Genomic DNA, 26193 nt, shown 5'->3' with positions numbered 1-26193 from the left:
CTGACTAGACCAGTGATGGTGAACCTTTTGAGCTCGGCGCGTCAGCATTTTGAAAAACCCTAACTTAACTCTGGTGCCGTGTCACATATAGAAATTTTTTGATATTTGCAACCATAATAAAACAAAGACTTATATTTTTGATATTTATTTTATATATTTAAATGCCATTTAACAAAGAAAAATCAACCAAAAAAATGTGTTCGCGTGTCACCTCTGACATGCGTGTCATAGGTTCACCATCACTGGACTAGACAATAGGTTCTTCACCTGGAGAGAAAATCAGGAGGATTTGAGGATGAGCCAAAGAGGTCAGCTCCAGAAATGCTGAGCTGAAAGGGCCTGCTGACCACACACTCAGGCAGAGATGCCCTGGTGGGTGTGGCTGTGTGCCTCTGCAGCATCACAAAGGCACTGGACGGGAGATGCGGAGCGTGCCGTGGGCAGCAGCAGACAGGGCACTGGACGGGAGATGCGGAGCATGCCGTGGGCAGCAGCAGACAGGGCACTGGACGGGAGATGTGGAGCGTGCCGTGGGCAGCAGCAGACAGGGCACTGGACGGGAAATGCAGAGCGTGCCGTGGGCAGCAGCAGACAGGGCACTGGACGGGAGATGCGGAGCGTGCTGTGGGCAGCAGCAGACAGGGCACTGGACGGGAAATGCGGAGCGTGCTGTGGGCAGCAGCAGACAGGGCACTGGACGGGAGATGCGGAGCGTGCTGTGGGCAGCAGCAGACAGGGCACTGGACGGGAGATGCGGAGCGTGCTGTGGGCAGCAGCAGCAGACAGGGCACTGGACGGGAGATGCGGAGCGTGCTGTGGGCAGCAGCAGACAGGGCACTGGACGGGAAATTCAGAGCGTGCTGTGGGCAGCAGCAGCAGACACGGAATCGGGGAACTCATCAGAATGCAGGTTCTGCAGAGAAGGTGAAGGCTAAACACAGAAGTGCTGGGAACACATCCGATGAAGAGCCAAAGCTCTTCTGGGAACAAAGGAGGAGTCCCAGGGAGGGCAGGGAGGGCAGGAAGGGCAGAAGCGGAGCGTGGTATCAGTGAAGCAAGGACCAGCGACTGACTGGACAGGAAAATGTGAGAATGGCTGTCGGAACCAAGATGCAGGGCGTGGATGGAGAGGGAGGAAGAAGCAAGGTCACATGAAGAGAGAAGAAAGCTAAGAAAAAACCTTAGTGTGCTGGGCATTGAAGCAGAAAGAGCCAGTGGAGGAGGAAGACTGACAATGAAGGAGAGCTGGGGCACTGGCATTGCGGGGGGGAGGGGGGGGGCGGCACACACACAAGCGGGAAGCCACGATGACCATGAAGACTGGTACACTGGAGCGGAGTGGGAAATGGGGCAGCATCCAGTTTTCTCGGGAAATGAGGAGAGTGGGTGTGTCTGGAGAGGGTGGAGTAGGTCTGAGAAGTAAAAGTCTGGCAAAGGCACTTAGGAAAATGGGAGGGGAAACCAGCCAAGGACTGGAAGGCGTAGTAAAAGCCCAGCTGAGCTTGGAGGCTGCAAAATTTTGGCGGTGCTAACCTTCAAAACTGGATGGTCTCTCCGGGCCACACCCTACACCCCAGGTACAGGAGTGAAGAAGCCAAAACAATACACGAGTCAGGCCACTGTTGTGAGAAGAAGGCCCGCCGGACAGAGCTCTGGAAGTGATGTCCAGCAGAGACTGCCTGCCTGAGGCCCCATGGAAGGGGACTGGCTGGACAAAGGGCAGGAGAAACTGTTTGGGAAAGAGGAATCTGAAAGGGTAAGAGATGGTGGACGAATTAGGGTTCAGATTTTAGAAGTGTCTTAAGACACAACGGCCAACATCTCCCCGGTAAAGATGCCATTCCCCAGCAGTATGTCACACAGCGTTTCTCCCCTCTCCCAAGGCAGCAACATATCACTGAACTGTGCCAATCTGGTAAGTGAAAAGAAGTCTCAAGCTTTGTGCTTCACTTGCTTGTAATTTTGAAGACTCTCATACATTTACTAGTTACTGGTCTTTCATCTGTAGTCTTTCTGCTCATGATATTTGAGTGGAGTTCTTTAAACTAAGAGAGCTTTCTACTTTAAGAATACTAATCCTCTGTTGTGGCCATTCTCAACTGTTTCCAGTTAATCATTCATCATAATTTTAACGATGAATTTAATTATTGTGGGCTAAATCTATAGGCTATCTTTTTTAAAATGTATTTTTATTGATTTCAGAGAGGAAGAGGGATGGAGAAATAGAAACATCAATGATGAGAGAGAATCATTGACTGGCTGCCTTCTGCACGCCCCACAATGGGGATCAAGCCCGCAACCCAGGCATGTGCCTTGACCGGGAATCAAACCTGTGATCGACCTCCTGGTTCACAGGTTGATGCTCAACCACTGAGTCACACCGGCTGCGCTATCGGCTATCTTTTATTGCTCATTCTCTGCACTTTCATACCAGAGCATGAAATACTTTCCATATTTTCCTCTACTTATTTTACGGTTGTTGATTGTTATTCTTTGTTTTTTGGTGTTTTTTTTTGTTTGTTTTTTTTTTCAGGAAACTTCATCTGTATGCAATTTCTTTTGGCCTGTAGTGGTGAGGGGATATCTAACCTGACAATTTTCCCGTCTCTTATGATGCCTCCTTATCACACACCAGCTTCTCCCACACACCAGGCTTGTTCCGTGCGGTACCAGGAGCTGACGTGCCAGTGTGGAAGCACTGCAGGGAGATTCAGCCAAGTTCAGAGAGCGAGCTAGCCAATAGCACAGAGGGCTCAACTCCTCAGACGCAGCCCAACATGCCCTCTACTGCACCCCACAAAAGCAGTTTGTTGTTTTTAAGCCCATATCTGAAAGTTTTAAAACACAACTAACTAACTAATCACCCCCAAGCTGATTGTTAAGGAAAAGTAATTTGATGTGATCACAAAATCTCATCGAAAGCAGCAGATTTCTGCTTTTGGAGGGAGGCTCTCATACAGACGGCGAGTGTGTTTTGGAGACGAGCAGAACGCGAGCAGATGTGAGAGCACACATAGAGAGCAGTTCACAGCCTGGGAGCCATAGCTAACTAGCAGGCCCACTAACTAGCAGGCTTCTGAGTGGAACCATACTGGGTTTTCTTTCATCCTGTGCTTGTGCGTAGGCTTGGGGATGTCTGTGAAGTCCGTGAGATCATGTGCAAACGTGGGTGTGGATGATTTTCCTAAGAAGAGGGCTGTTAGAACCTCCCTCTAAATCCACAGCAGCAAGGTTTCCATGCCTGAAGACTGCTCCAGGACTCATGGACTGTATGTAATTAAGTCCACTGCCCAGGACTGCAACCACTTCTTTAGAGGTTGTGTTAACATACTGCCATTCCTCTCACCATTTCTCAACGTTCTCTTCTAATTCCTTCCTCATTCAAGGGCAATGCCATCATTTTCTCCATTCCGTTCCGGTACAGTTGGACTACTACAAATTCAGCACTCTGCCTTTAAGATCACCTGCCAATTTTATGACTAAGACACAATAAAGGCTCAAATATCAGACATACCAAAAAGTGTGTAGCTCAAAAAAGGTGAGGAAAAATATTTGCAGATTTCCACCGGGAACTATTCAGATTAGGACATTTGCATTTTAGCAGGACAAGCCTTCCTCACCGTGTTTCTGGAATGTCCAATGGGGGTGCAGTTGTATGGCCTTTATACAATGATGCTATAAACAATTCGACAGCCATACCTCATGTCATGGAGTCTAAACAAGTAAATAGGGTTGAAAAAGAAATCTCTGAAGTGACAGAAGAAAAGGAAGCATAACAAAGATAATGTATATACAGAAAAGCCAAAGAAGTAACAAAATTACCAACTGCAGCTACATAAGGTAAAGGTATAAAGTAAACAAGTATGTATACAAACATTAATATCGCCCGTGTTTACCAGCTAAACTAATCAGGCCCAATTCTCAACAACAACAACAACAACAAAATACTCTGGACGCACACAAAAGCACATGTAAGGAGACGTGCCGTGCTTGAGTTGCAAAAGTATCATAAATTCTCCCCACAGGTTAGTTCACAAATTTACCAGACCATAATTCCTGGGTTTTAGTTATTTTTATATCCTCTGTCCTAATCCATATCGGCACCCAATAAGTATTGGAATAAATGAGCTCCAAACCAAATTCCTAAATGAATTTTTCAGGAACTAGAAAAGAAGTGGTACCAAAATTCATATTTATACAAAATAAGAGAGAATAACTGAAAAAGAAAAGCTGAAGGAGACCAGTTCTACCACATTTAAAACACATTACAGATCAACAGTGCACAAATGCACACACACCCAAAGTCATACATCCGTGGGAGAAAAAGCCCGACAAAAAAAGTAGATACAAGAAATTACATGTTTAAAAAAGAGAAGCACTGCCCGCTGGTGTGGCTCAGCCGTTCAGCATCAACCCAGAAGCCAAAAGGTCATTCACTGTTTGGACTCCTGGTCAGGGCATATGCTGGGGCTGTGAGCTCGATCCCCAGTAGGAGGCATGCAGGAGGCAGCTGATCGATGATATTCCTCTCTCATAGATGTTTCTATCTCTTTATCGCTCTTCCTTCCTCTCTCTCTGTAAAAATTAATAAAAACATATTTTAAAAAAATAAGAGATAAAAAGAAGCATTACAAAATAATGGAAGAGTGAAGAATATTGTTACCTATTTCTAACACCAACCATAACCGGAATCTCCTCAGCTCTTTCCTCTTTCTCCCCAGCACTACGGTGTTGAATTCTTCTCCACCTAACCTGCAACGCCACTGTCTCAGCTCGGGCTGTCAGCACCTCTTCCTCCGCCCCTGCAATAGCTTCCTAACGAGGCTCCTGCCACCTTCTCTTCTCTCTCCCTCCACAATCCCAACTCCACCTGCCACCAGAGTTGTCTTCCTAAAGCACCAACTTCATTCTCAACCTTCTGTATATAAGAATCCCCCAAATTCTACTGCGGTGGTCTTCAAACCATGATCCCCCTCAGAACTGGAACCGAAGCTTTTTAAATAACGGTCTTCCACAGGTGACAGCCAAAGCCAATCCATACTGCCTGTCTCCAAAAGTTGTTCACAGTCATGGGTGGTCATATTGAGTCCTGCCATCTTGGGGTTGTATGGGGAATATTAATAATCCTAGCACATCCAAAAATGCAAAAGCAGTGAGAATACGGAAAGGCTATAAGAGGAGATGAACAAGTATAATGAAAAGTAAAAGCCACACTGTGAGAAATGCTTACTCAGTAAATTTTCAATGTACAACAAAACTGTGTGTTTTCAGAAAAGGTGGCCATCAGTTTATTCTGGGCAAAGAAAATTGAGTATTGGTGGCTTCAAAACTTTTTAAAAATATTTTTATTGATTTTAGAAAGAGAAGAAGGGAAAGGGGGAGAGAGAGAAACATAGATGTCACATCATAACATCAATCGCCCCCGCCGGGCATTGAATCCGCAATCCAGGCTTGTGGCCCAACAGGGACTCAGTCAGGCAAACTTTTGGTGCAGAGGATGGTACCCAACCCACTGAGCCACACAGGTCAGGGCAAAGCTTTTGTGGTTGTTGTTAATCCTCACCTGAGGATAAGAGAGAAGAAAAAGAAAAGTTGAAGGAGACCAGTTCTACCACATTTAAAACATGCTACAGGTCAACAGTGTGGTACTGGTGCACAAATGCACACACCCCCGAAGTCATACATCCGTGGGAGAAAAAGCCCGACAAAAAAAGTAGATACAAGAAATTACATGTTTCCATTGATTTTAAGAGAGAGTGGAAAGGAGGGGGAGAGACAGAGAGAAAGAAACATCAATGTGAGAGAGACACATCAATTGGCTGCCTCCTGCACGCATCCCAACCAGGGCCGGGGATGGAGCCTGCCCTTGACCAGAATCAAACCCAGGACCCTTCAGTCCACGGGCCGATCAATGATCTATCCACTGAGCCACACTGGCTAGGGCAGGGCAAAACTTTTTAAACCTTTGAAGAACTTACTCCTTCTATTGGATGGAAATGCACCCAGGAAATTGTGAATTTAAATACCACAGTCTCTGAGTTTGAGGACACATGGATCAATACATGGCCACTCACTACCTAATAAATTTGAAATGTGTTGGATAGTTTTTCTACTGTTAAGAATCAGATACGATTGTCTTTTTCCAATTTATTGAACAAAAACATTAAGTTAAAAGATGAAATTTTTAGTGTGTTAGGTTTCCCTTATTTTCCTTCCCTCTTCAATGCTCCATCACACATACCTCTCCTTGCCTGTTATCAAGATTGCTCCAGTGGCACATGGCAGGGAAGCCTTCCCTGCACCCCAAGCACATCTCAGAGACCCCAGTCCTGGGCCCATGCTCCCTGATCCGAGCACTCCCCTTGTCTAGGGAAGCAGAAATAGTTGGGTGTCTTTCCCCAAGGTACAGCTGGGCATGGGTTCAAGTGGCCACTCTAGCCCATGCCTCTGAAAGGATCCAATGACCAGGTGAAATCCAAGCTGGTAGATTTATAACTGTTCACACTGACAGGTGGCAAGTAGCTGGTAGTGGCTTAGAAAAAATTCCGTGCCGTTCTAAATATGTATTTACTCACATATCTATCTGTATTCATTTGAGCACCTGCTAGGTCTACAATTTATGATTTAAACTCTCTAGGAGGAATAAATTTGACTAATCCATGTGGAAGAACATTGAGAAACTAGAGAAGAAATGCTAATAAAACATTAAAGGAGAGATCAAGTTGACTACTAGACCCAAAGGTAACTCTGATAAGGAAGACACCTAAGAAGAACTGTGGGAAAGGGGAGGAAGGGAGAAACACCTTAGGACTGATTAATCAAAAAGAAGTAGCCAATGCAAATAATCAATAAGCTGTAATTAAGTAATATAACCAGACACAGGAAACAAGTCTTACAACCTAGAGGACTCAGATGAACTGAATAGCGTTCTCCTAGCACTTGCTGCAAGGAGGCTGTACCTAGTCAAGAGCAGTTTCTTACATAAATCTCAGGGTCAGATTGTCAACAGAATCCGCGCTGCCTGTGGAAACGTGTATCAAACCTGCACTGGGTCCTAAATGGACTCCCTCAAGATTCCTCACTGCATTCATTAAGTGATGTCTCCGAGAACAAAAATATTCAAGACATGGATTTAACATTTCATTATTAATACCTAAGGTTTGCTAAAATAGGTACACTGGCCCTATTCAAATTACGTTTGTATGTCTGCTTCCCATTCAAGTTCCCAGAAATTGGTTATATTTTTACCCTCAGCCCCTAGAATTTGACAGGTTCCCAAAAGACAACTGTTGAACTGAATTGGTAATTGATCAATGAAAGTGACAACTGAACATTATCAATTAAATTAGCAAATGATACATACCAAAAACTCACATAAGGAAATACAAGTAAAGGGGCACGCTCATTTCAACCTGCTGAAACAGGACACTCATGCCACCATACATGACGTGCGTGGCAGTGGGGCCTCACCCGCTTCACTGTACATGGGATGATAGTACCCCCCACCCCCACCCCCCTCACCCGCTGCAGAGGCAATTTGACAAAACTCTGATACATAAATATCAACTTCTTACAAATGTAGCAATTCTAAACTCCAGAGATTTCATAAGAAGAAGAAAATCATTTAGAGCTGTAATTATCAATGGCTGTGCCACAAGCATTTTTAAAGCATGCAATACCTATCTAGTCAGGGGCAATACCTATTTAGTCAGGGCACTGAACTCTTTTCCCTTACATTGTCAAATAAAAAAATGACAACAGCCAACACAACAATAGCCATCCAGTATGAGTGAATCAAAATTATACTTACCTTGTGTCAGATCGGCAAAATACTAGTATATACTACTAGAGGCCTGGTGCACGAAAATTGGTGCACTGGTGGGGGGAGGGGGTGGGTCCCCTCAGCCCGGCCTGAGCCCTCTCATAGTCCAGGGGTCCTCAGGGGATGTCCTCTGAGCAGCGGGGAGCGGGCCTAAGCCACAGTCTGGCCTCCCTCTGCAGGAGGTGAGGACAGGGGATCAGGGGACAGCGCCGCCCCCATCACCCCACCATTGCTGCCAGGCCTCTCTGCAGAAGGCAACCAGACGGGCCATCAGGGGACAATACCAGGGCCCCCCCATTGCTGCTCTGCCGCCGCTGGCTGCCACCCCCACCCCCCGCCAACTGGTCATTCCGCCATTTGGTTGATTTGCATATTATGCTTTTATTATATAGCAGTGGTTCTCAACCTGTGAGTCGCGACCCCTTTGGGGGTCAAACGACCCTTTCACAGGGGTCGCCTAAGACCATTGGAAAACACATATATAATTACATATTTTTTTGTGATTAATCACTATGCTTTAATTATGTTCAATTTGTACCAATGAAATAGGGGGTCACCACAACATGAGGAACTGTATTAAAGGGTCGCGGCATTAGGAAGGTTGAGAACCACTGTTATATAGGATTCTTTGGTGTGCTGCAGAATTTTAGTAATTAGTTTATGTGCCATAAGTTTTAAAAAAGGTTGAAAATTGCTGATTTAGAGGGGAACATACAGTCACTGTTACAAATACTCCACTCTGCCACTGCAGTGCATGGCTGTGTGCCCATAACCTTGCCCACTAAACAGACAATGGGTGGGATTGGGCCTGAAGGCCATAGACTAGGTAAGTAGGGCTAACTCAAGGATGTAGTTCATGAGCTGAATTTCAGCAGGACATACAAAGTGGACACGTTCAAGATAAAGATCTAGAAATGCAGATGCCAGGGCTAGAGGCATAAAGGTGAGAGTCATCCACCAGGGGTGGCATTGAGGGGTTGAGACCACCCAGGGGAATGATCTGAGAAGGGAGGAGACGCAGAATATTCCCCACCTAAATCCAGAGCAGACACACAATGTCACCTGGAATCACTACGGCCCTGAAAGGGTAGGAACACTATAATCCAGCGGTCGCCAACTGGTGGTCCGAGGACCACTGGTGGTCCGTGAGGTCCAAAAGGTTGGCGACCACTGCTATAATCTAATCTCCCTAACTCAAACTTACTTTTTAAAATTTTTTTAAAAACCTTTATCGTTGAAAGTATTACATATGTCCCTTTTTTTCTCCCATTGACCCCTTCTAGCTCGACCTGTCCCCACACCTCCCACTCCCCCTCAGGCCTCCACCACCCTATTGTCTGTGTCCATGGGTTATCATATATTCATACAAGTTCTTTGCTTGATCTCTTCCCACCCACCACTCACCTCCGCCTTCACCTTCCCTCTGAGATTACACAAACTTTTTAAAAAGAGGTTCCTATTTTAACTTAGAGCTTTCATTCCCTTTTCCAAGATAAATAATTTAAAGTTTCAAATTCATAGATGAAAAAAGAAAACTTCCCACTCGTTTTACAGAACTAAAAAAAATACTAATAAGCTAGAAAATAAAGCAATTCTAAAGTATCTATTAACTCTTCTATGGTCTATTTTTAAAATATATTTTTATTGATTTCAGAGATATGAGAGAGGAAGAGAGAGAGTAGAAACATCAATGATGAGAGAGACTCCTGCACACCCCCTTCTGGGGATCAAGCCCCCAACCCGGGCATGTGCCCTGATGGGGAATCAAACTGTAAACTCCCGGTTCATAGGTTGACACTCAACCACTGAGCACACTGGCCAGGCTATGGTCTATTTTTATTATGAAATATTTTACACTAAAAAATATATATCAGTCCTAGCCAGTTTGGCACAGTGGATAGAGCCCTGGGACTGAAGGGTCCCAGGTTCGATTCCAGTCAAGGGCACATACCTTGGTTGTAGGTTCCTTGGCCCTGGCCAGGGTGTGTGCACGAGGCAACCAATAGATGTGTCTCTCTCACATCGATTTTTCTCTGTCTCTCCCTCTTCCTTCCACTCTCTAAAAATCAATGGAAAAATATCCCTAGGTGAGGATTAATCAATCAATCAATAAATAAATAAATAAAAATGGCTGAGGACATCCTTGGGAGCAAAATGAAACAGCAGCGTAAGTGACGAATGAAGAATGTTACTGAAGTCAGGAGATGGCTTGTGAGGTTAGACACCAGAAGGGCTGTCACGGAAGAGAGGGGACTGGTTCAACCTGGCCCAGAGGAGTGCTCTGGGATGCGCAGGGAGAAACGCATTTTGACTCAGCATCTGAGAATTCCTGCTGCCCCTATGGAACAGGCTCCCTCAGGAAGAACTGCATCTTCTCCCAGAGAAGGTCATCTGATTTCTGTGATCAGGGAGGGGTTGGCAAGGAATGTAACTGGGTTAAAACAAGCCAGACAGGGACTGGGGCAAGCGGGATGGCTGGTGCCCCAGCCAGATGGGCCAGCTGCTGGTCAGCTATTGGAGAAAGCCAGATATTTCTAGGTCTTCCAGGATTTTAGAAGCCAAATATCCAGGTTTTTGTGTGGAAACTGAATTTTTAAATATAGGCCAATGACTATAAAAAATACACACATACATACTGAATAGGTCAGAAAGAACACAGGTATCCCCAGCAAGCAAACAGTGTGAACCTTGAAAATTTGCCTATCTGGAACCTGGAAGGACTAGACCAGGGCTTCTCAATCTCAGCACTCTTGGCATTTGGGACCAGATCATTCTGGGGGGGGGGGGGCAGTCCTATGTATTGTAAGATGTTCAGCAGCATCCCTGGTCTCCACCCACTAGATGCCAGTAACAACACCCCCGCCCACCCGTCCCCCAAGAAAAACAAGTCATGACAATCAAAACCATCTCCAGACCTTGCCTTGGCGGGGGTGGGGTGGGGGGGGCATACCTGATAAGAGCTACTGTAGGAACATCAACTCCTAGCCTCCAGGATTTTATAAAAGTGTCACTCATAACTTAAACAAGTGGTTTCTCATGTAAGAGCTGCCCTGTGAAGTATGGATTTTTAGCTGCCTCGGAATCAGAGACCTGGGTTTGAACCCCCAGCTCTGTCATTCTCTAGCCTCTTTGAGTTCTGGTTTCATCATTAAGTCAGAAATAACATCACCCCTTAAGAGTTGCTTTAAAAATACAGAAATGCCCTAGTCAGTTTAGCTCAGTGGATAGAGCGTCAGCCCACGGAACGAAGGGTCACAGGTTTGATTCTGGGGCAAGGGCACATACCTTGGTTGCAGGCTCGATCCCTGGCCCCAGTCAGGACACATGCAGAAGGCAACCAATCAATGTGTCTCTCTCACACTGATGTTTCTCTCTCTGTGTGTGTCTCTCCCCTTCCCTTCCACTCTCTCTAAAAATCAATGGAAAAATATCCTCGGATAAGGATTAACAACAAAAATACAGAGAGGTGCCCAGGCAGTGTTGCTCAATGGTTGAGTGTTGACCCATGAGCTAGGAGATCACAGTTCGATTCCAGGACAGGGCACGTGACTAGGTTATGGGCTCGCTCCCCAGTAGGGGGTGTGCAGGAGGGAACCAATAGATTATTATCTCTCATCATTGATGCTTCTATCTCTCTCTTCTTCTCCCTTCCTTTCTCTGAAATCAACAAAAACATGTTTTAAAAAAGAAAATTGGTGCTTTCCCTCCAGGGAGCAAACCCATGCCACTCTCTTCTCATTCTTCACCCACAGGCATGTATCCCCTAACTTCTAAAGGACCCCATGAGACTTGCAACCGGAGGAGCAATGGCAGCAGAGCTCATACCGGGCTACCCTGACCCTGGCTCCAAGCCCCCTTTTGACCTCCCAGTGAGCCAAAGCAGCCGAGCCGAGGCTCTCCTGATGCTTCTATGCCCTTCCTTGTCTTATTGTCCTAAATATATTTTTGCTGTGGTCAACAATTCTTGCTTTCTTTTCTTAATAAATAAAAGCTAAAAATTAAAAAATTAAAAGAATACAAGGAGATAATTTATTCCAAGCACCTAGCTCAGCAGCTTATAGTGATTATCAATCCTTCCCTGGGGAAGAGGCAGCCCAGTGTCTGTGGTCAGAAGCACATGGAATCCAGTCAGAAGCTCTGGACCCCACCCACGTTGTGCCCTGGTCACCTAGGAGCTGCGTGGACTTAACAAGGCATTCTTCCTTCTTTATAAAACAGAAATGATCATCTCGGCAGGCGAGGGCCAAGCCAGGCGGTTTGCACAGAACTTAGTAAAATGGTGATGATTATTCTTATCAGATCTTTTAAAGTTTTCTGAAAAGGAAAGAACAGTTCTTTAACAGATTCAAAGAACTTAGAATGTAATAATAAGTACAGAACAAAAAATAATAACGGGGATCATTAAGTTCCAGGTCCTTCTAGACAAGCAAATGCCAACTGGTGACCCACAGGCCAAATCTGGCCCTGGATACTTTGCTTAGCCCCATACAGTGTCATATTAGTTGTTTAATTTGCATTGAATGCCATCTGATTTTCATTAAAATCCTAATTTCAGGCTTTTCTCAAAACTCCAAAAATTGTCATGCCCCTTTGGTGAGACAAGTACCATTCAGGCTCCCCCTTCCCTGCCAGCCCTCATCTCGCCTAAGTCACTTGTTGATTTTACTGGCCTGGCCCCTCTAGGCACTGGAGCTTGTGACTGGCTTATCTGAAGACAACTCATCTGGGAAAGCATTCCGGATCTCCAGACACTCCCTCCCAGCGGCTCACCAGATCATAAACCTCCTAGTCAGTCCCTGAGTCCTTTTCTCCTTGACACTCCTAGCCCATCACTAGATGTTCCTCAGCTTCCTTATCCTGGTGTACACCTTCCTGGATTCAGGGCATCGCCTCCCCCAATCACCGCCTCGTCCACTGGATTACCTACACGAAGCATTTTCAAAAGCAAAATACCTATCTTTGTAGCAGGACTACAAAAGATATGACAGGACGCCTATTGTTTGCCAGACCAGCACACCTCCTCCCCTTCTGCTGGCAATAGCACCCATGCACCCCGACTCAGTCCGTGTGATTAGAGCGGTGCTGACTCCATTCCCATTTCCAGGAAAAGGCACGTGACCAGTCAGAAACATTGGGAGTCAGTCCTGGGACTTTGGCCACAGTGACTGGGAGGAAAGTATTCCCTGTTCCCCTGGGGCTTGAACTGAGGATGATGGAAGACGGGGGTCTCCTTTGGGGACACAGCCCGTCAGAGAGGAGCCTCTGAACTCCACCCAGTCTGTAGCCATATTACTCTTGCACTCTTTGATCACATAGGAGCCAATTAATTCCTGTCTTTGCTTTAAGTACATTTAAATTGAGTTTTCTTACAACCAAAAGAGACTTATCAATACAAGATAAAATTGAAAAAAATGCTTGAAAATGAAGGAAGGGGGGCTCTGCTCAAATCCCCCCCACCTCCATTTTTTGTTCCCTCTCCTTCATCCAGTAAGAGCTGGGTTTTGCTCTGTGCCGTAGCCATCCCTCTAGCCTAAGTCACTGTACACCTACCATGAGATAAGCTTTTTCTCACAGTATATAATCACTTATTGCTTCAATTATTTCGCAAATCTATCGAGCTCCTTCAGGGCAGAAACTGTAGTTTTCACTTTCGATTCTTTAATATTTTGCACAATGGTACACAGTTTGGGCTTAAATGTCTGTTGAATAGATGGATCAACAAAAGGCAGGCGGACAACAGGAACCATCGTAATTCTCTTCCTGGGGCCGTCCCTGTTAGGAGGCCACCTCAGAAGCCTTGCCCCTGTGATGCACAAACCACCTTCTGAGACAGACTCACCCACCCTGTAAACAAGTTGCATCATGAGAACTCACTCCTTCCAGCCATTACTAATCCTCCTACATGTCCATCCCATGGAACCTCACTGTGGGGTTACACACAAGGTCCAAAGTCTGAGAAGAGAACACTTCACTGCAAGACACCACCTAGAGCTCTATGAATTGGTAACCCACACAGTGGGCATGTCAGTCACCCATATAACTTCACTCATGGGGCCAGGGGGACCCTCCTTTGCTATCTAGGCTTCATCTTGACCCCAATACACCCAGAATCCTGATTCCATTGGCCACCCACCATCTGCTTCCACAAAATAACAATTCCAGGCTCTCTCCTGCCTTCATTTTTTTCCTCCCTAGTCCTTTATAATTACAGAAGTGGGGAAAAATATATCTAGGAAATCAACAGCTGTAAAGCAACAGGTTTTCCTGTAAAACGTTTTGACTTTGGGTGCATAATTGCCACACCCTTAATTGCTCTGTAATAGCTCCAGCTTCCACTGGCATCTAGCAATTAAGATTTTCAAATAGTCAAAGGTCAGGGCCAGAACTGCAGTCCTAGTATGAATCACCATGCCTCTATCCAGTTCTCATTTTCCCATGCTTGGGCCCACACCACCAGAGCAATCTAGTAAGAACTAGATTGACAATGGATTAACTATCTGCTGAGTTTCTACCAGGGACAGGAAGCACAGCAGACCCTGGAATCAAAAGAGTAGTCATAGCAAGGCCTCTCAAGGCGTGCAGTCTAAAGGAGAATGCGGACAAGTGAAGAGGCAATTACATTACAGACAAACAGGTGCTACGTGGGGTTACGAAAGCACCCAGGAGGGACAGCCAGTCTGTGCTGGAGCATCAGGGAAGGCCTGTCAGAGACCCAAAGGAACAGGAGGCGGTGGCTGTAGGGCAGGTGTGCTGAGAAGGCTTCCACAGGGAGTTCCAGGCTAACTGGTGGAGAGCCTGGCTCCTCTGGAAACTGAAAGTAGGCAAGTGAGGCTGGAATTTACAAGTGTGAAGAGCGAAGCTGCCGCAGAGGGAGCAGGAGCCAGAGACCTTGAATGGCTCTGCAGCTTTAATAAGCCTCCCAACTTCACTGAAGAGCAAACATCCCTTGCCGGATAGTGTCCCAGCAGGCCAAGACGACAATCTGATAAACGTATCTTGACCCTTCCGAAGTACTGATTTTACACTTAGCCCTCATACTACCATGTCTACCTCCCCCTCATGTCTGTCATTTATTTCCCTACAAACCACAGAGAAGCAGGCACATGGAGAGGACAGGGAGCGGCTGTGGAAATAGGAAAAGTGCACACCACGGTAACAGGGTGGGGTGCCAAAAAAAAAAAAAAAAAAATGGAGCAACAAACCTAAGCAAAAAGTTAAGGGAAATGAAACAGTGAAAAGCAAATGTGGAGAATTCAAGAGGAAGTAAAAGTATTTTCATACACACAAAAGAAAGAAGTGTCCCCACGTGCTTTGGCCAAACTGAACCCCCCATCCCCACTTTGACTCAACGGTTGGGAGGGAAAAGCGAAAGCTGTGAAAAATTCACACTTTCACATCTCATCTCAGAATGGACGGGAAGTCCGACCGAACAGCAGCCGCCCTGGAAGACCCTGAAAGGGCAGCCCCAGAAAATGCCGCGCACGTCCATCCCCCGGAACGTCCATCCCCCGGAGACGCTCCGCAGACCACAGACCATTCCTGTCCCCACACCTGGCCACCGGCAAAGGCTGGTCCACTCGGCCACTTCAGAGTAACTGCAATCACTGTGGCTGGTGTCGGTGGGGGACCACCTCGTTAGGTTTATAGGTGTCTAGTCACTGTGCTTTATACCTGAAACTAATAGCACTGAATGTCAACTGTAATTGGAAAGTGAAATATAAACGCCTAAGTGTCAGTAACACGGCCTTTATGCCAGCAGATCAGGTTTTTAAAGAGTCAACGCTTGTCTGGTATTAAAGCAGAACCACCGACACACCGGTAAGTATCTGCTTCCAAATCCCAAGTGAGAAAGAGATGTTGTATAAAAGGTGTTTTGTTTTGTTTTCAATGAGCCACGGCGTTTCCTCCCAGTTCCCAACGTGTGAAAGTCAGGAAGGTGCGGCCAGCCGCTGGTGCCCGTTCGCCCGGGTTTGGCGACCCCGCACCCGAGTCCCCGAAGGGCGAGTCCCCGAAGGGCGCAGTGAAGCGGGCTCAGCGAGGGGGCGGGCGGCAGTGACCGTGTCCCCAGGGAGCGCCCTCGCGCACTTGCAGGGCTGGGCTGTCCCGGCGGGGCCCCCCCGAAGGCTGGGAGCGCGTCCCAGGCACGGCGCCCCCTGGCCAGGCCCCCGGGCAGACCCCGGAGCTGAGAGCCCGCAGCGCCCGAGGGGAGGCGCGGCCCTCCACCGGCAGCCGCCCCTCGCCCCGCCGCCCCGCCCCGCCGCGCACTCGCCTGCCCACGGTCTGGTTGGCCAGCTGCTTCATGCGGTTGAACTGCTTCTTCATGGCGGCGGTGGGGCCCGGGCTCAGCCGGCGGGACGCGGGGCAGATGGGCTGCGGCTCCTACATCACTCCCCGGCCGGCGGCGGCGGCGGCGACTCCCAGCCTGGGCCCGCCCCCGCGCGTCACTTCCAGCGGCGCCGCCCGCCGGCCCAGGACTGCGCCGGAGGCCGGGCAGCCAGGCCTGCGCACGAGCTGCTTCCGCCCGCCGCGCCGGAAGCCCGCCCACCGGAAGTTCACCCTGCCAGAAGTCCACCCTGCCGGAAGTCCGCCGTGTACGGGGCGCTCCAAGCCCCCCGCACGCTGACTTGTGCCTCTTGTGCAGACCTTACTGATGGCTTTTACCCCCCAGTTTTTTTTCTATCGTTCACACCACAATTATAAATTTCTTTTGTGTTACATTTTTATACCAATGTAACACAAAGGTGGGCGGAAAGGGGAGGCTGTATTTTATGCCTGTAAGTGGGCTGGGGGCGGAGGCGGGAGCAAATAAAACAACTCACTCTTTAAGGAAAGAGTTTTGATACCAAAAACGTGGAGGGCAGTAGGCCATGGAGTCTCGAAGGTCGTCAGGTTGTTTAGCGGCTTTATTCTCAGGAGGCGTGGGGCTGTGCAGGTCAGTGGTGCAAGTTGTGTAACCTTTCCCAGAAGGAAGGGAGCGGAAACAAGTTTTCTAAGACAGGAATCTAATGAGTGTATGCCATGTCTGGTTTAGCATGATGCAGACATTTAACATTGCTGCTCTCTCTTCGAAGCCTCCACCAGGTCTTTCTGTGGTAGGAGTGAGACAGACGTGAGCAGAGCGAGGGCCATGGGCCAGGTACAGAAGGTCACCAGGTGGAAAGCCCCAGTGCTGAGCAAAGGACAATTGTAGGGTGGGACCTCGCCCCCAAGATCCTGTGGTTTGGCCCCCTTGATCTTTTGATAACATTTAGGCCTCATGTATTTCAGCTCCAGGCCCAGAAAAGCTGCAAGACCACACAAGTGACCCCACAGCTGACCTCCGGACCAGCTGAATTGGACAATGACCCCCTGCTCTAGCGCCAACCAATCAGTGGAGACCTAGATCTGATCTGAAAGGACACACCTGGAAAGCTGCTGAATATTCTATTAAGATCTTCCCCTGGAAACTTCCCTAAAATCTCCACCTTTAAAACCCTTAGGAGGGAAGTGCCCTCCCTCCCAGGAACAGCTGTGCCTTTCTCTTCCTTTCCCCCAGCCCCGCCCCCACACATCAGCTTTACCTTCTTCACTTCCAGCCCCAAGGACCCTTCCTTTACCTCTATAACATGTTTCCTAAGCCCATTCCTTCTACAAATTACTTCTTCTACCTCTGTGATTTTCCAAATAACTGTTCTCTTTTAACGTGAGTCTTGGCTCTGAAGTCTTCCCTAACTAGAGCTCAAGTACAGAGGTTGCTGAACCCAAGTCTATTCTGACCTCATGGGGCTAACACTGGGTACCATTCCCGCTGCCTACAACAGTTCTTAAGAGCTTCTTGTTTTGATTTGTCTGCAAAACTGCACAGACCTCAGCCCGTTTATGATGTCCTTTGTTTTTCCAAAGTAGATCTCATTCATACTTCCGATTTTGTGTTTCATGTCCTCTATGAGGCGCCCGATATTGGCCATGTATGCGGAGCATTCGCTCTCAGTTCTGTCTTTCTCCCTCTGTCTGGTAAGGCTGCCTCAGAGGTTCCGGTGCCAGAGCCTGATTTGTGGGTTTGCAGCCGCAGCGTCACTGAGGAAGTCGGATTGTAATGGACGATTTCTCTTTTACTTTCACCACGGGGATGGAATCCCAGGAGCCTTTGGGATTCCATTTTTTTTTAATATATATTTTTTATTGATTTTTTACATAGAAGGAGAGGGATAGAGAGTTAGAAACATCAATGAGAGAGAAACATCGATCAGCTGCCTCCTGAACACCCCCTACTGGGGATGTGCCCACAACCAAGGTACATTCCCTTGACCGGAATCGAACCTGGGACCCTTCAGTCTGCAGACCAACGCTCTATCCACTGAGCCAAACCGGTTAGGGCTTAAAATATATTAAAAAAAAAAAAAAAAAAGAATTCACCAAACTTAAAACAGTGGTTACTTTTTGTGAGAGTGGGTATTGGTGGGATTGGAGGCTGTGGTCAACGACTAGTTCATGTTCTATGTGTTTATGTATACTTTGTGTCATTAAAACATCAAACTTTGGGTTCATCTATTAATGTTCAAAAATTATGTCAAGTACAGAGGTGTGCACTCCTTGTACAAGAAAAAATGGTGAACAATGCAAAGGTATAAGATGCATAAAATTTAAGAAGTGAAAGTTCTTTTTTCCTGTCTAAGTCACATGCCTCTTTCTTTGGTCTAGGAAACTCCCTGGTAACCTGAATTCTTTCAGGTCTTTTAGAAATATATGTACATTTGTATAAATGGAAGTATATTATTCTCTGACTTGCTTCTTTAAAAAAAAATCACTACACCTTTAGAGAGCTTTCCAAATATGAATGATTCCCACATCCAATCAACTACTACATATTTCTTAATTCCTTCCCTTCTTGTCTGTTTCCACTGCCCTGGTCCATCCCTTCCTGTCCCCTGCATGGATCAGTACCATAGACTCTTTGCTGACCTTGCTGGTTTCACTCTTTTGAATCTGTTTCCCACACTGCTGTGAGGGTGAACTCGCTTAGAAGAAGATCTGAAAGCACTTCCCTGATTTAAATTATGTTAGGGTTCCCCATTGCCAGAAGTCCAAAGTTTCACACAATCCCCAAGTCTTGTTTTCACAACCTTACTTCCTACTTGTCACGCACACATTGGCCACTCTCCAGCCACAGGTGACTTCTTGCAAACCCAAATACTTTTAATCTCATGAGTCTAATCAAAGCAGGGTAAGGCCTTTTAAAAAGTGCAGACCAGGGGTGTTTAATTTGCCGTCAGTGGGGAGGAATTTCCACCCTCGAGTTATGGGGATGGCCAAATGCTGAATAGATGAGCTCGACAGCAGTGTATTAGTCATGTATACTCACGTCCAGCCCAGGGGAGGACGGCACACACCACACAAGACCACATGGCGGCTGCACTTGGGGACAGAGTGAACAAGCAGGGGTGTAGGGAGCAGACTTTGTAGTAACAAGAGGGTGGGTGAGCACTGGTTCCTGAAAGAGGATGCCCCACACCGGTGGACTAATTTATAAGGTGCAGCATAAATGGGCTTAAGTAAAATTTGATGTTGAAATATGCACTGAACAGAACATATAAGCCAAACCTACCATAGCAAAGTAGTTACCGTACTTAAATTTAGTGAGCTCCCAGGTATATTAAGGGCCCCTGGGATTTGTTTCAATCAGGTACATAAGACACAAAGCCACAGACACAACCGTCATGAGGAAAGAAGCTTATTATACCCACAGACCCCAAGAAGCAGGAGACACCCCATGGAGGGCCACATGGGGAGGCACCATGGCGGGTCAGGAGGCAGAGGGAGCGAGGGGAAACATGGGCATGAACCTTTGTTGTGGTTTCCATAAAAAAGAACAGGTGGCCGAAACCGGTTTGGCTCAGTGGATAGAGCGTCAGCCTGCGGACTGAAAGGTCCCAGGTTCGATTCTGGTTAAGGGCATGTACCTGGGTTGCGGGCATATCCCTAGTAGGAGATGTGCAGGAGGCGGCTGATCGATGTTTCTCTCTCATCGATGTTTCTAACTCTCTATCTCTCTCCCTTCCTCTCTGTAAAAAATCAATAAAATATATTAAAACAAAACAAAAAAAGAACAGGTGAGGCAGTGTGAGCAGCTTAGGATTGGCTAGTTTGAGTTATTTCAGTGGGCACTGAGGCATAGTGTCCCCAGTTGTCCCTGGGGAACAGTGGCCTAGAGTGGAGGCCTGGACTAGTAAGCTTACACCTGAAAGCTATACTCACAGGTGAGCCATTGACTGTCTCTAGGAATTTAACTAACCCTGGCAGGGGCAGTGCCTCCAAGATAGCAAGGCCTCAGATATCAAAGCATTAAATACAAAAACTAGAAAACATGGTGGTTACATTAGATAGAACCAAAAGGTGAGTCCTCATATTAAGTCTATGAAGGTTTGCCAACTGGTGCATTTTAGCAGATGTTAAAGTTTAATTCAAAACCTATGTAATAGAGGCACAAAAGCCAATCAGGAACTTCATCTTTTTGCCATATACATTATTTTAGTAAATTTTGGACTTCCCATTGGGTCAAACTGTGAACCTTTGTTTAATTTTTGTGTGTGTTCTCCCCCTGTATCCAGGTTTCTTTCCTCCGTGCCCTTTTTTGGTTTGTTTATCACTGGATATATGTGGGGGTGGGGCAGTGTCTCTTTACCCTACTCATATTTGTCACTTTTCCCCACAGAGAGTATCAGGTCAGTATCTTCAGTGTTAGGGCCCTCTCATGGCAATGGTTTGAAGACACTGGGCTTAAATCGGGCTTGAATGAACATCGTCACTGTGCCATGGGGCTGCCATGGCATTTTCCCATACCCTCGAAGATCAAGGTGTTGTGCCACCGAGGGGCATGGTGGGAGAGCACAGGCCCACACCGCAGGAGCTGAGGGATCAAACCGCCTTCTGCTGCAGCCCCCCCTTTTCCATGTGTGGACTGCTTCCCTCCCCACCTTTTTCCTGCACTAGGCCCTGCAGGCTATTTTTGGTTTCTAGGTGGAAAGTCACAGCTTTTGTTTCTGTCTCCATCCAATCACATTTGGTGAGACCTTGGGGGTGGTTGTGGGGAAAGGGAGCTGGGTGGTGGGCCCCATTGATGACCATCCTCTTCTTCTGGGAAATGTCAGTAATCTCCCCGTGTTGGAGTCCACATCCAGTGAGACTATTTTGTCCGTGGCCGGGGTGGTAATCGCAAGCCCCTTAATCACAAGGTAAGTCTTTTGCCTGCTGGTAAGCAACAAGACTAAGTAAAACCCAAGTGTGGTGGTGAGGGGTTTTGCATTGGGAGAGAAGTTAAATATCAGATGCCTCTCCACCACTTTTATTATTTTCATCAGTGCCTGGGCCACGGGCTGCCTTAGGGGTCAAGAGAGCACATGAGAGCAGCAAGGGGAGCAGCAGCTCAGGAGCCGGGCCAGGTCCCTCACTACCTTTTCCTGAATGACAATGACTCAGGAGGCAACCATGGAGCCATTCTTAAATCTTCCTGGGGTCCTGGCCTCCTTTCTTTCCACAAGCAACACCAGGGGTCACCCCCAGGACTGGACTGAAAGTGCACTTTCTTAAACACTGTCTGTATTGCTGTCCCAAATAGCTCATGGTGGTCATCAGGCTAAACACAGTGAGCAAAGTCCTAGCCCCGCACCCACTAAATGGCACTCAAGCACCCATCAATTAAGATGCTATGCTGTCACTGCCCTGAGGTGGGAGCCTGGGAGACCACCTGCCAGAGGTTGGTCACACCGATGGCACCTCTGTACAGTAAATGGGACCATGGACCCCTTCCCTTGCACCAACTGTTACCGGAAAGGGGTCCTGGCCCTTGGCAGGTCTGCCTAGAGCTGGCTGGTAGTATGTGGGTTCTTGACTTTGTGCAGGAAAAATCTCACAACATGGGTCCAGGTGACTATGAGGGAACATATATTAAAGCTGGTGACAGCAAAACAACAAAGAGATTAGCATAGAAGAAGCAACAGGAGAGCCTAGGCTGGGAAGTCAGAGAAAAGGGGTCTTGGGATCAGGTTGAGGGGTTAGCGTAGGGCAGTGGGCGGCAAACTCATTAGTCAACAGAGCCAAATATCAACAGTACCACGATTGAAATTTCTTTCGAGAGCCAAATTTTTTAAACTTAAACTATATAGGTAGGTACGTTGTTATTAACTTAATTAGGGTACTCCTAAGCTGGCCTTTGCTAAAAAGTCCTCAATCTGATTGAGGTACGTTTGCTGAGGTTGACCCCTTCCAACTCTCCCATCCATACTTGTCTTGTATACTTCTTTCATCTATCTCCTTTCGTTCATCCTCTCTATATGTCCAAACCAGCTCAACATACCTTTCTCAATCCTCGACACTACATCTTCTTTCACTCCACAACGTTCCCTAAAATTAACTTAATAAACTTTACTTAAAGTTTTGTCTTAGTTAAACTATAGGTACGTTGAATAAAACTTGATATCATACTTAATAATGATATTATTTATTGATAAAATTAAATTCCTTACAATTTACCTTAAAATATCCATAAAATTAAATCATGACAATGACTGGCCCAGGCCGAAAACCGACTTCTGCACATGGGCCACGAAGTTTCAATCGCACTGTACATGTGCGCCCACACGTGGTATTTTGTGGAAGAGCCACACTTAAGGGGCCAAAGAGCCGCATGTGGCTCGCGAGCTGCAGTTTGCCGACCACTGCCCTAGGGTGGTTTTGTGTGTGATTGGCCAGATCTTGGTAAGTTCCACTCCTTAGGCAGGGCGCCTCACCTGATCCACGTGGGCCGAAAGGGGAGTGTAGTTTTCCATAATAAACTCCAGCTGTTATAGAAGAAAAAAAACACAAGAGAGCCAAAGCAACAACGTCCACTCTAACCTCTGGGGGAGAAGTTTCATGGTTAATGCCCGAATTTTGCTCCTGATATTAATTTTTATGTAGGTTTTAAACTCCAGTTTCTCTTTTCTTGACTTTGTCAAAGGAAGCTGATTAGTGGCCTTTCTCCGGCTGGGACATTTTTTACACCTACTCAGTAGTCTCACATCTGGAAGCTGAGATCTCTTATCAGCCTGAGATTGCTAAGCTTGCTATTTCCAGACTCCACTCCTGTGTCATAAAGTTCTAACCCCTTGACCAGGAGCTTAAATGGAATGAGCTGGCTCTGCCTGCGGGAAGCCTTTGGTGGTGGCCCTCAGTGAAACACGGACCAAAGTCTTCTGAATCATCATCTTTTTCTAAATTGAAGGCTCAGCAAAGAACAGAAGCGTATGAGAGTACCTTCCACCTTCTTCTAGTCACCCTCATGCTCACCACCCACACCTATGGTATCCATAGCTTATTCTACTTGCTGTTGACACTTATTACATCCAGGGAATGTGTACACTGCCGACCTAGGAGGCCGTGTTTGTTCAGTGCTTTGCATTACCCTCTTGGCAGAGGACCACTAAAAGAAAATGGTGTAGCCCTCGCCAGTTTGGCTCAGTGAATAGAGCATAAGCTGACTGAAGCGGTTTGATTCCAGTCAAGGACACAAACCTGGGTTGCAGGTTCTCTGGCCCTGGCTGGGGAGCATGCAGGAGGCAACCAATCAATGTGTCTCTCTCACCTCGATGTTTCTTTCAGTCTCTCCCCCTCCCTTTCACTCTCTCTAAAAGCCAGTGAAAAAAATATTCTTGGGCGAGGATTAACAAAAACAAACAAAACACCCCAATTCCTGCCCCCCATTTCTTTACCTTCTTGTATAGTATTTTTTACCATCTAGATATGCTTCTCTAAACAACATTAATTTTGCTTGCTTTGAACTTTACAAAGATGTTATATTTCCTTTCAGTGAATATTATGTTTCTGAAATTCAGTGGATGCTTGCAACTGGCAGCTCTAGTTCATTCATTTTCATTGCTACATAGTTTTCAATTATATTAGTTTTCCACACATTCCTTCCTTTGTTTTTTGTAAATAAAAAGTTTTATTTTACAACGTTAGATTCACAGAATCATTGCAAAGATAATAGTGGGAGTCCCCAAATACCCCACACCCAGTTTCCTCTATAATTAGCATCTTACATTAGTCTGATACATTCACCATAATTAGTAAACCAATATTGATACATTATAATTGACTCAAGTCCATACTTCAGAGTTCCTTGATTTTCCCCTAATGTCACTTTTCTGCTGCAGGATCCCACCCTGGATGCCATATTACATTTAGTTGTCACGTGTCCTTAGGCTCCTCTTGGCTGTGACAGTTTTTCAGATTTTCCTTGTTTTTTTATTACCTTGATAGTTTCAAAGATTATTGGTCATGAATTTTATAGAGTGTCTATCATCTGGGGTCTATATGATGTTTTTCTCATCATTAAACTTGGATAATGTTTTTGTGTGTGTGTGTGTTTTAAATATATTTTATTGATTTTTTACAGAGAGGAAGGGAAAGAGATAGTTAGAAACATCGATGAGAGAGAACCATCGATCAGCTGCCTCCTGCACATTTCCCACTGGGTATGTGCCTGTAACCCAGGTACATGCCCTTGACCAGAATCGAACCTGGGACCTTTCAGTCCGCAGGCTGACGCTCTATCCACTGAGCCAAACCGGTTTCGGCTGGATAATGTTTTTTGTAAGATATTTTTATTGATTTCAGAGAGGAAGGGAGAGGGAGAGAGATGGAAACATCAATGATGAGAGAGAACCATTGATTGGCTGCCTCCTGCACGCCCCACACTGGCAATCGAGCCCACAACACGGGCATGTGCCCTGACCGGGAATGGAACCGTGACCTTCTCATTCATACGTCGATGCTCAACCACTGAGCCACGCGGGCTGGGCCACACATTCCTTCCTTCACGACATCTCAAAGACCATTATGCTTGCTGAGCCCAGCTCCTGGCTCAGAGGGAACACAATAAATATTGGTTCAATTGTTAGATGAGACTGAGCCTCGACCGACTGTCACTTGTTTCCTTCGGCTGGTTTCCCTGCCCTTCGCCCCAGTGCTAGGGTCCCTGACCTGAGTTAATTACGGGTATAAAATTTCGTGACCAGCAATTAGAATCTTAGTGGCCTCCCAACTCACCTAAGACTACAATTCCCAGAAAGTATTGCGGTGCCATAGCGTGTCAAGTTCACTTTACTTCCCCCTCCCTGGCAAACTTCCGGGTTTTGTGGGTGGGGCTAAAGGAGTTGTCCAATGAACACCTCCGCAGGCTGAGAGGCTGGGAAATTACTCAATGAGCGTCCTGTCAGCGGCTCCAATGAGCGCGAAGGTTGCTGGGACAGTGGTCGTGGGCGGCCTCTCCGAGCCGCGCCAGCTGAGCGGGCGGAGCCCAGCCCCTCTCTCCTACCTTCCTGGAGGTTCGCTAATTCCCCCGGCGGCGGTCGACCCCGCTTTCATGTCCCGGGTGGGCACAGCACCCCGGAACCTCCACGCCCATGGCCACTAACCTGAGGTCGACCACTTTCAACTCCGGTCCTTCCTCGACCGAAGCTGACGACGAAGGCGTGCAAGGCACCTGCGAGGATGCTTCTATCTGCAAGAGGTGCCTGCGGGGCGCGGGTTAGGGGCCGGCAGCTCCGGGTGCTGGGCCCCGGTGGGAGGCGGGCCTGTGTCGGTGGAACGCGCTTGCACGCCACCAGGCGCCCGCCAGCTCCCGAGACCCTGGCTTCTCCCCTGTGAATTTCACAGGGCAGGGATTCGTTTATGAAACACAATGATGTACCTTCTGCTGTGTGCCAGGCACGGTGCAAGCCCGGGGTCGTGCCTAGAGTACAGCGTGGAGCGGGGAAATGACGTGACCACGACCACATCATATTGGTGTGCAGAGCCAGTACTTTCCAGCGTTCTCGCCTGATTGCTACAGGAGTCCACACTATTAGGGGTGTAGTTGGGGGGGCGGAGGAGGGGCGCTTGTGAGCACAGGCAGACATCACACACCTGCAAGCATGAAAAAGAAAGCATAACACTTGAATGTACTCCATTTATTCGTTCAACAAAAATTATTGAGAGCTTACTTTGCTGCAGGCCCTTCATTTGTGCACGGTGGTGGGGGTTCAGTGCTGGGGACCACATAATGAACGAGACTGACACCGCGCCTGACGTACAGCCTAGTTGGAAAAGAGACAGGAGACAAATAATTACCCATAAAATACATAACTGCAATTTTGTGTGGAGTGCTGAGATTAGGCTTTGTAATTTAGGCAGTGATGTTTAAACTGAGAACAAAAGGCTTAAAAAGCAGTGTCGGAGACTGTTCAGGCAGAGCAAGTCAAGTGTGGACCGTTGGAGGAACGGAACCAATGCCCCGGCTGCTGGGCCATGCAGGGCTTGTAGGGTGGGGAGAACAGAAGTCGGGGTTAAGGATTGTGCTTTTTGTGGGTTCTTGG

General features: G+C 47.1%; 3 protein-coding genes across 10 annotated transcripts in view; 1 reads left to right on the top strand and 2 right to left on the bottom strand.

Moving 5' to 3' along the window:
• ARHGAP17 (Rho GTPase activating protein 17) overlaps positions 1-16309 on the bottom strand; it is an 80859-nt gene extending 64550 nt beyond the window's left edge. For 5 of the 6 annotated variants that reach the window (XR_004967353.1, XR_004967354.1, XM_036307860.1 and 2 more), the window contains exon 1: positions 16092-16309. Coding sequence is in view for 4 of the 6 variants with exons in the window: in XM_036307860.1 (XP_036163753.1) it covers positions 16092-16144 (53 nt within the window). In the remaining 2 variants the exon portion in view is untranslated. The remainder of the gene's footprint in view (positions 1-16091) is intronic. The other variant, XM_036307864.1, reaches the window with a different exon arrangement.
• Positions 169-16084, bottom strand: LOC118655707. The gene is made up of 2 exons (XM_036307865.1): positions 11865-16084; positions 169-5563 (listed from the first exon to the last, which is right to left on the bottom strand). The coding sequence occupies exon 2, from the start codon at positions 1258-1260 to the stop codon at positions 355-357; it is 906 nt and encodes a 301-aa protein (XP_036163758.1). The 5' UTR covers positions 1261-5563; positions 11865-16084; the 3' UTR covers positions 169-354.
• An 8764-nt stretch (positions 16310-25073) lies between the features above and the next one.
• LCMT1 (leucine carboxyl methyltransferase 1) overlaps positions 25074-26193 on the top strand; it is a 42461-nt gene continuing 41341 nt past the window's right edge. Inside the window, exon 1 of one of the 3 annotated variants that reach the window (XM_036309808.1) lies at positions 25074-25349. In XM_036309808.1, the coding sequence (XP_036165701.1) occupies positions 25331-25349 (19 nt within the window). In that variant the 5' untranslated portion in view covers positions 25074-25330. The remainder of the gene's footprint in view (positions 25350-26193) is intronic. The other 2 variants (XM_036309805.1, XM_036309807.1) reach the window with 2 other exon arrangements.

Source organism: Myotis myotis, unplaced genomic scaffold (genome assembly GCF_014108235.1).
Source record: "Myotis myotis isolate mMyoMyo1 unplaced genomic scaffold, mMyoMyo1.p scaffold_m19_p_5, whole genome shotgun sequence".
Lineage (NCBI taxonomy): Eukaryota > Metazoa > Chordata > Mammalia > Chiroptera > Vespertilionidae > Myotis > Myotis myotis.
This window is presented reverse-complemented; position numbering and strand designations above follow the sequence as displayed.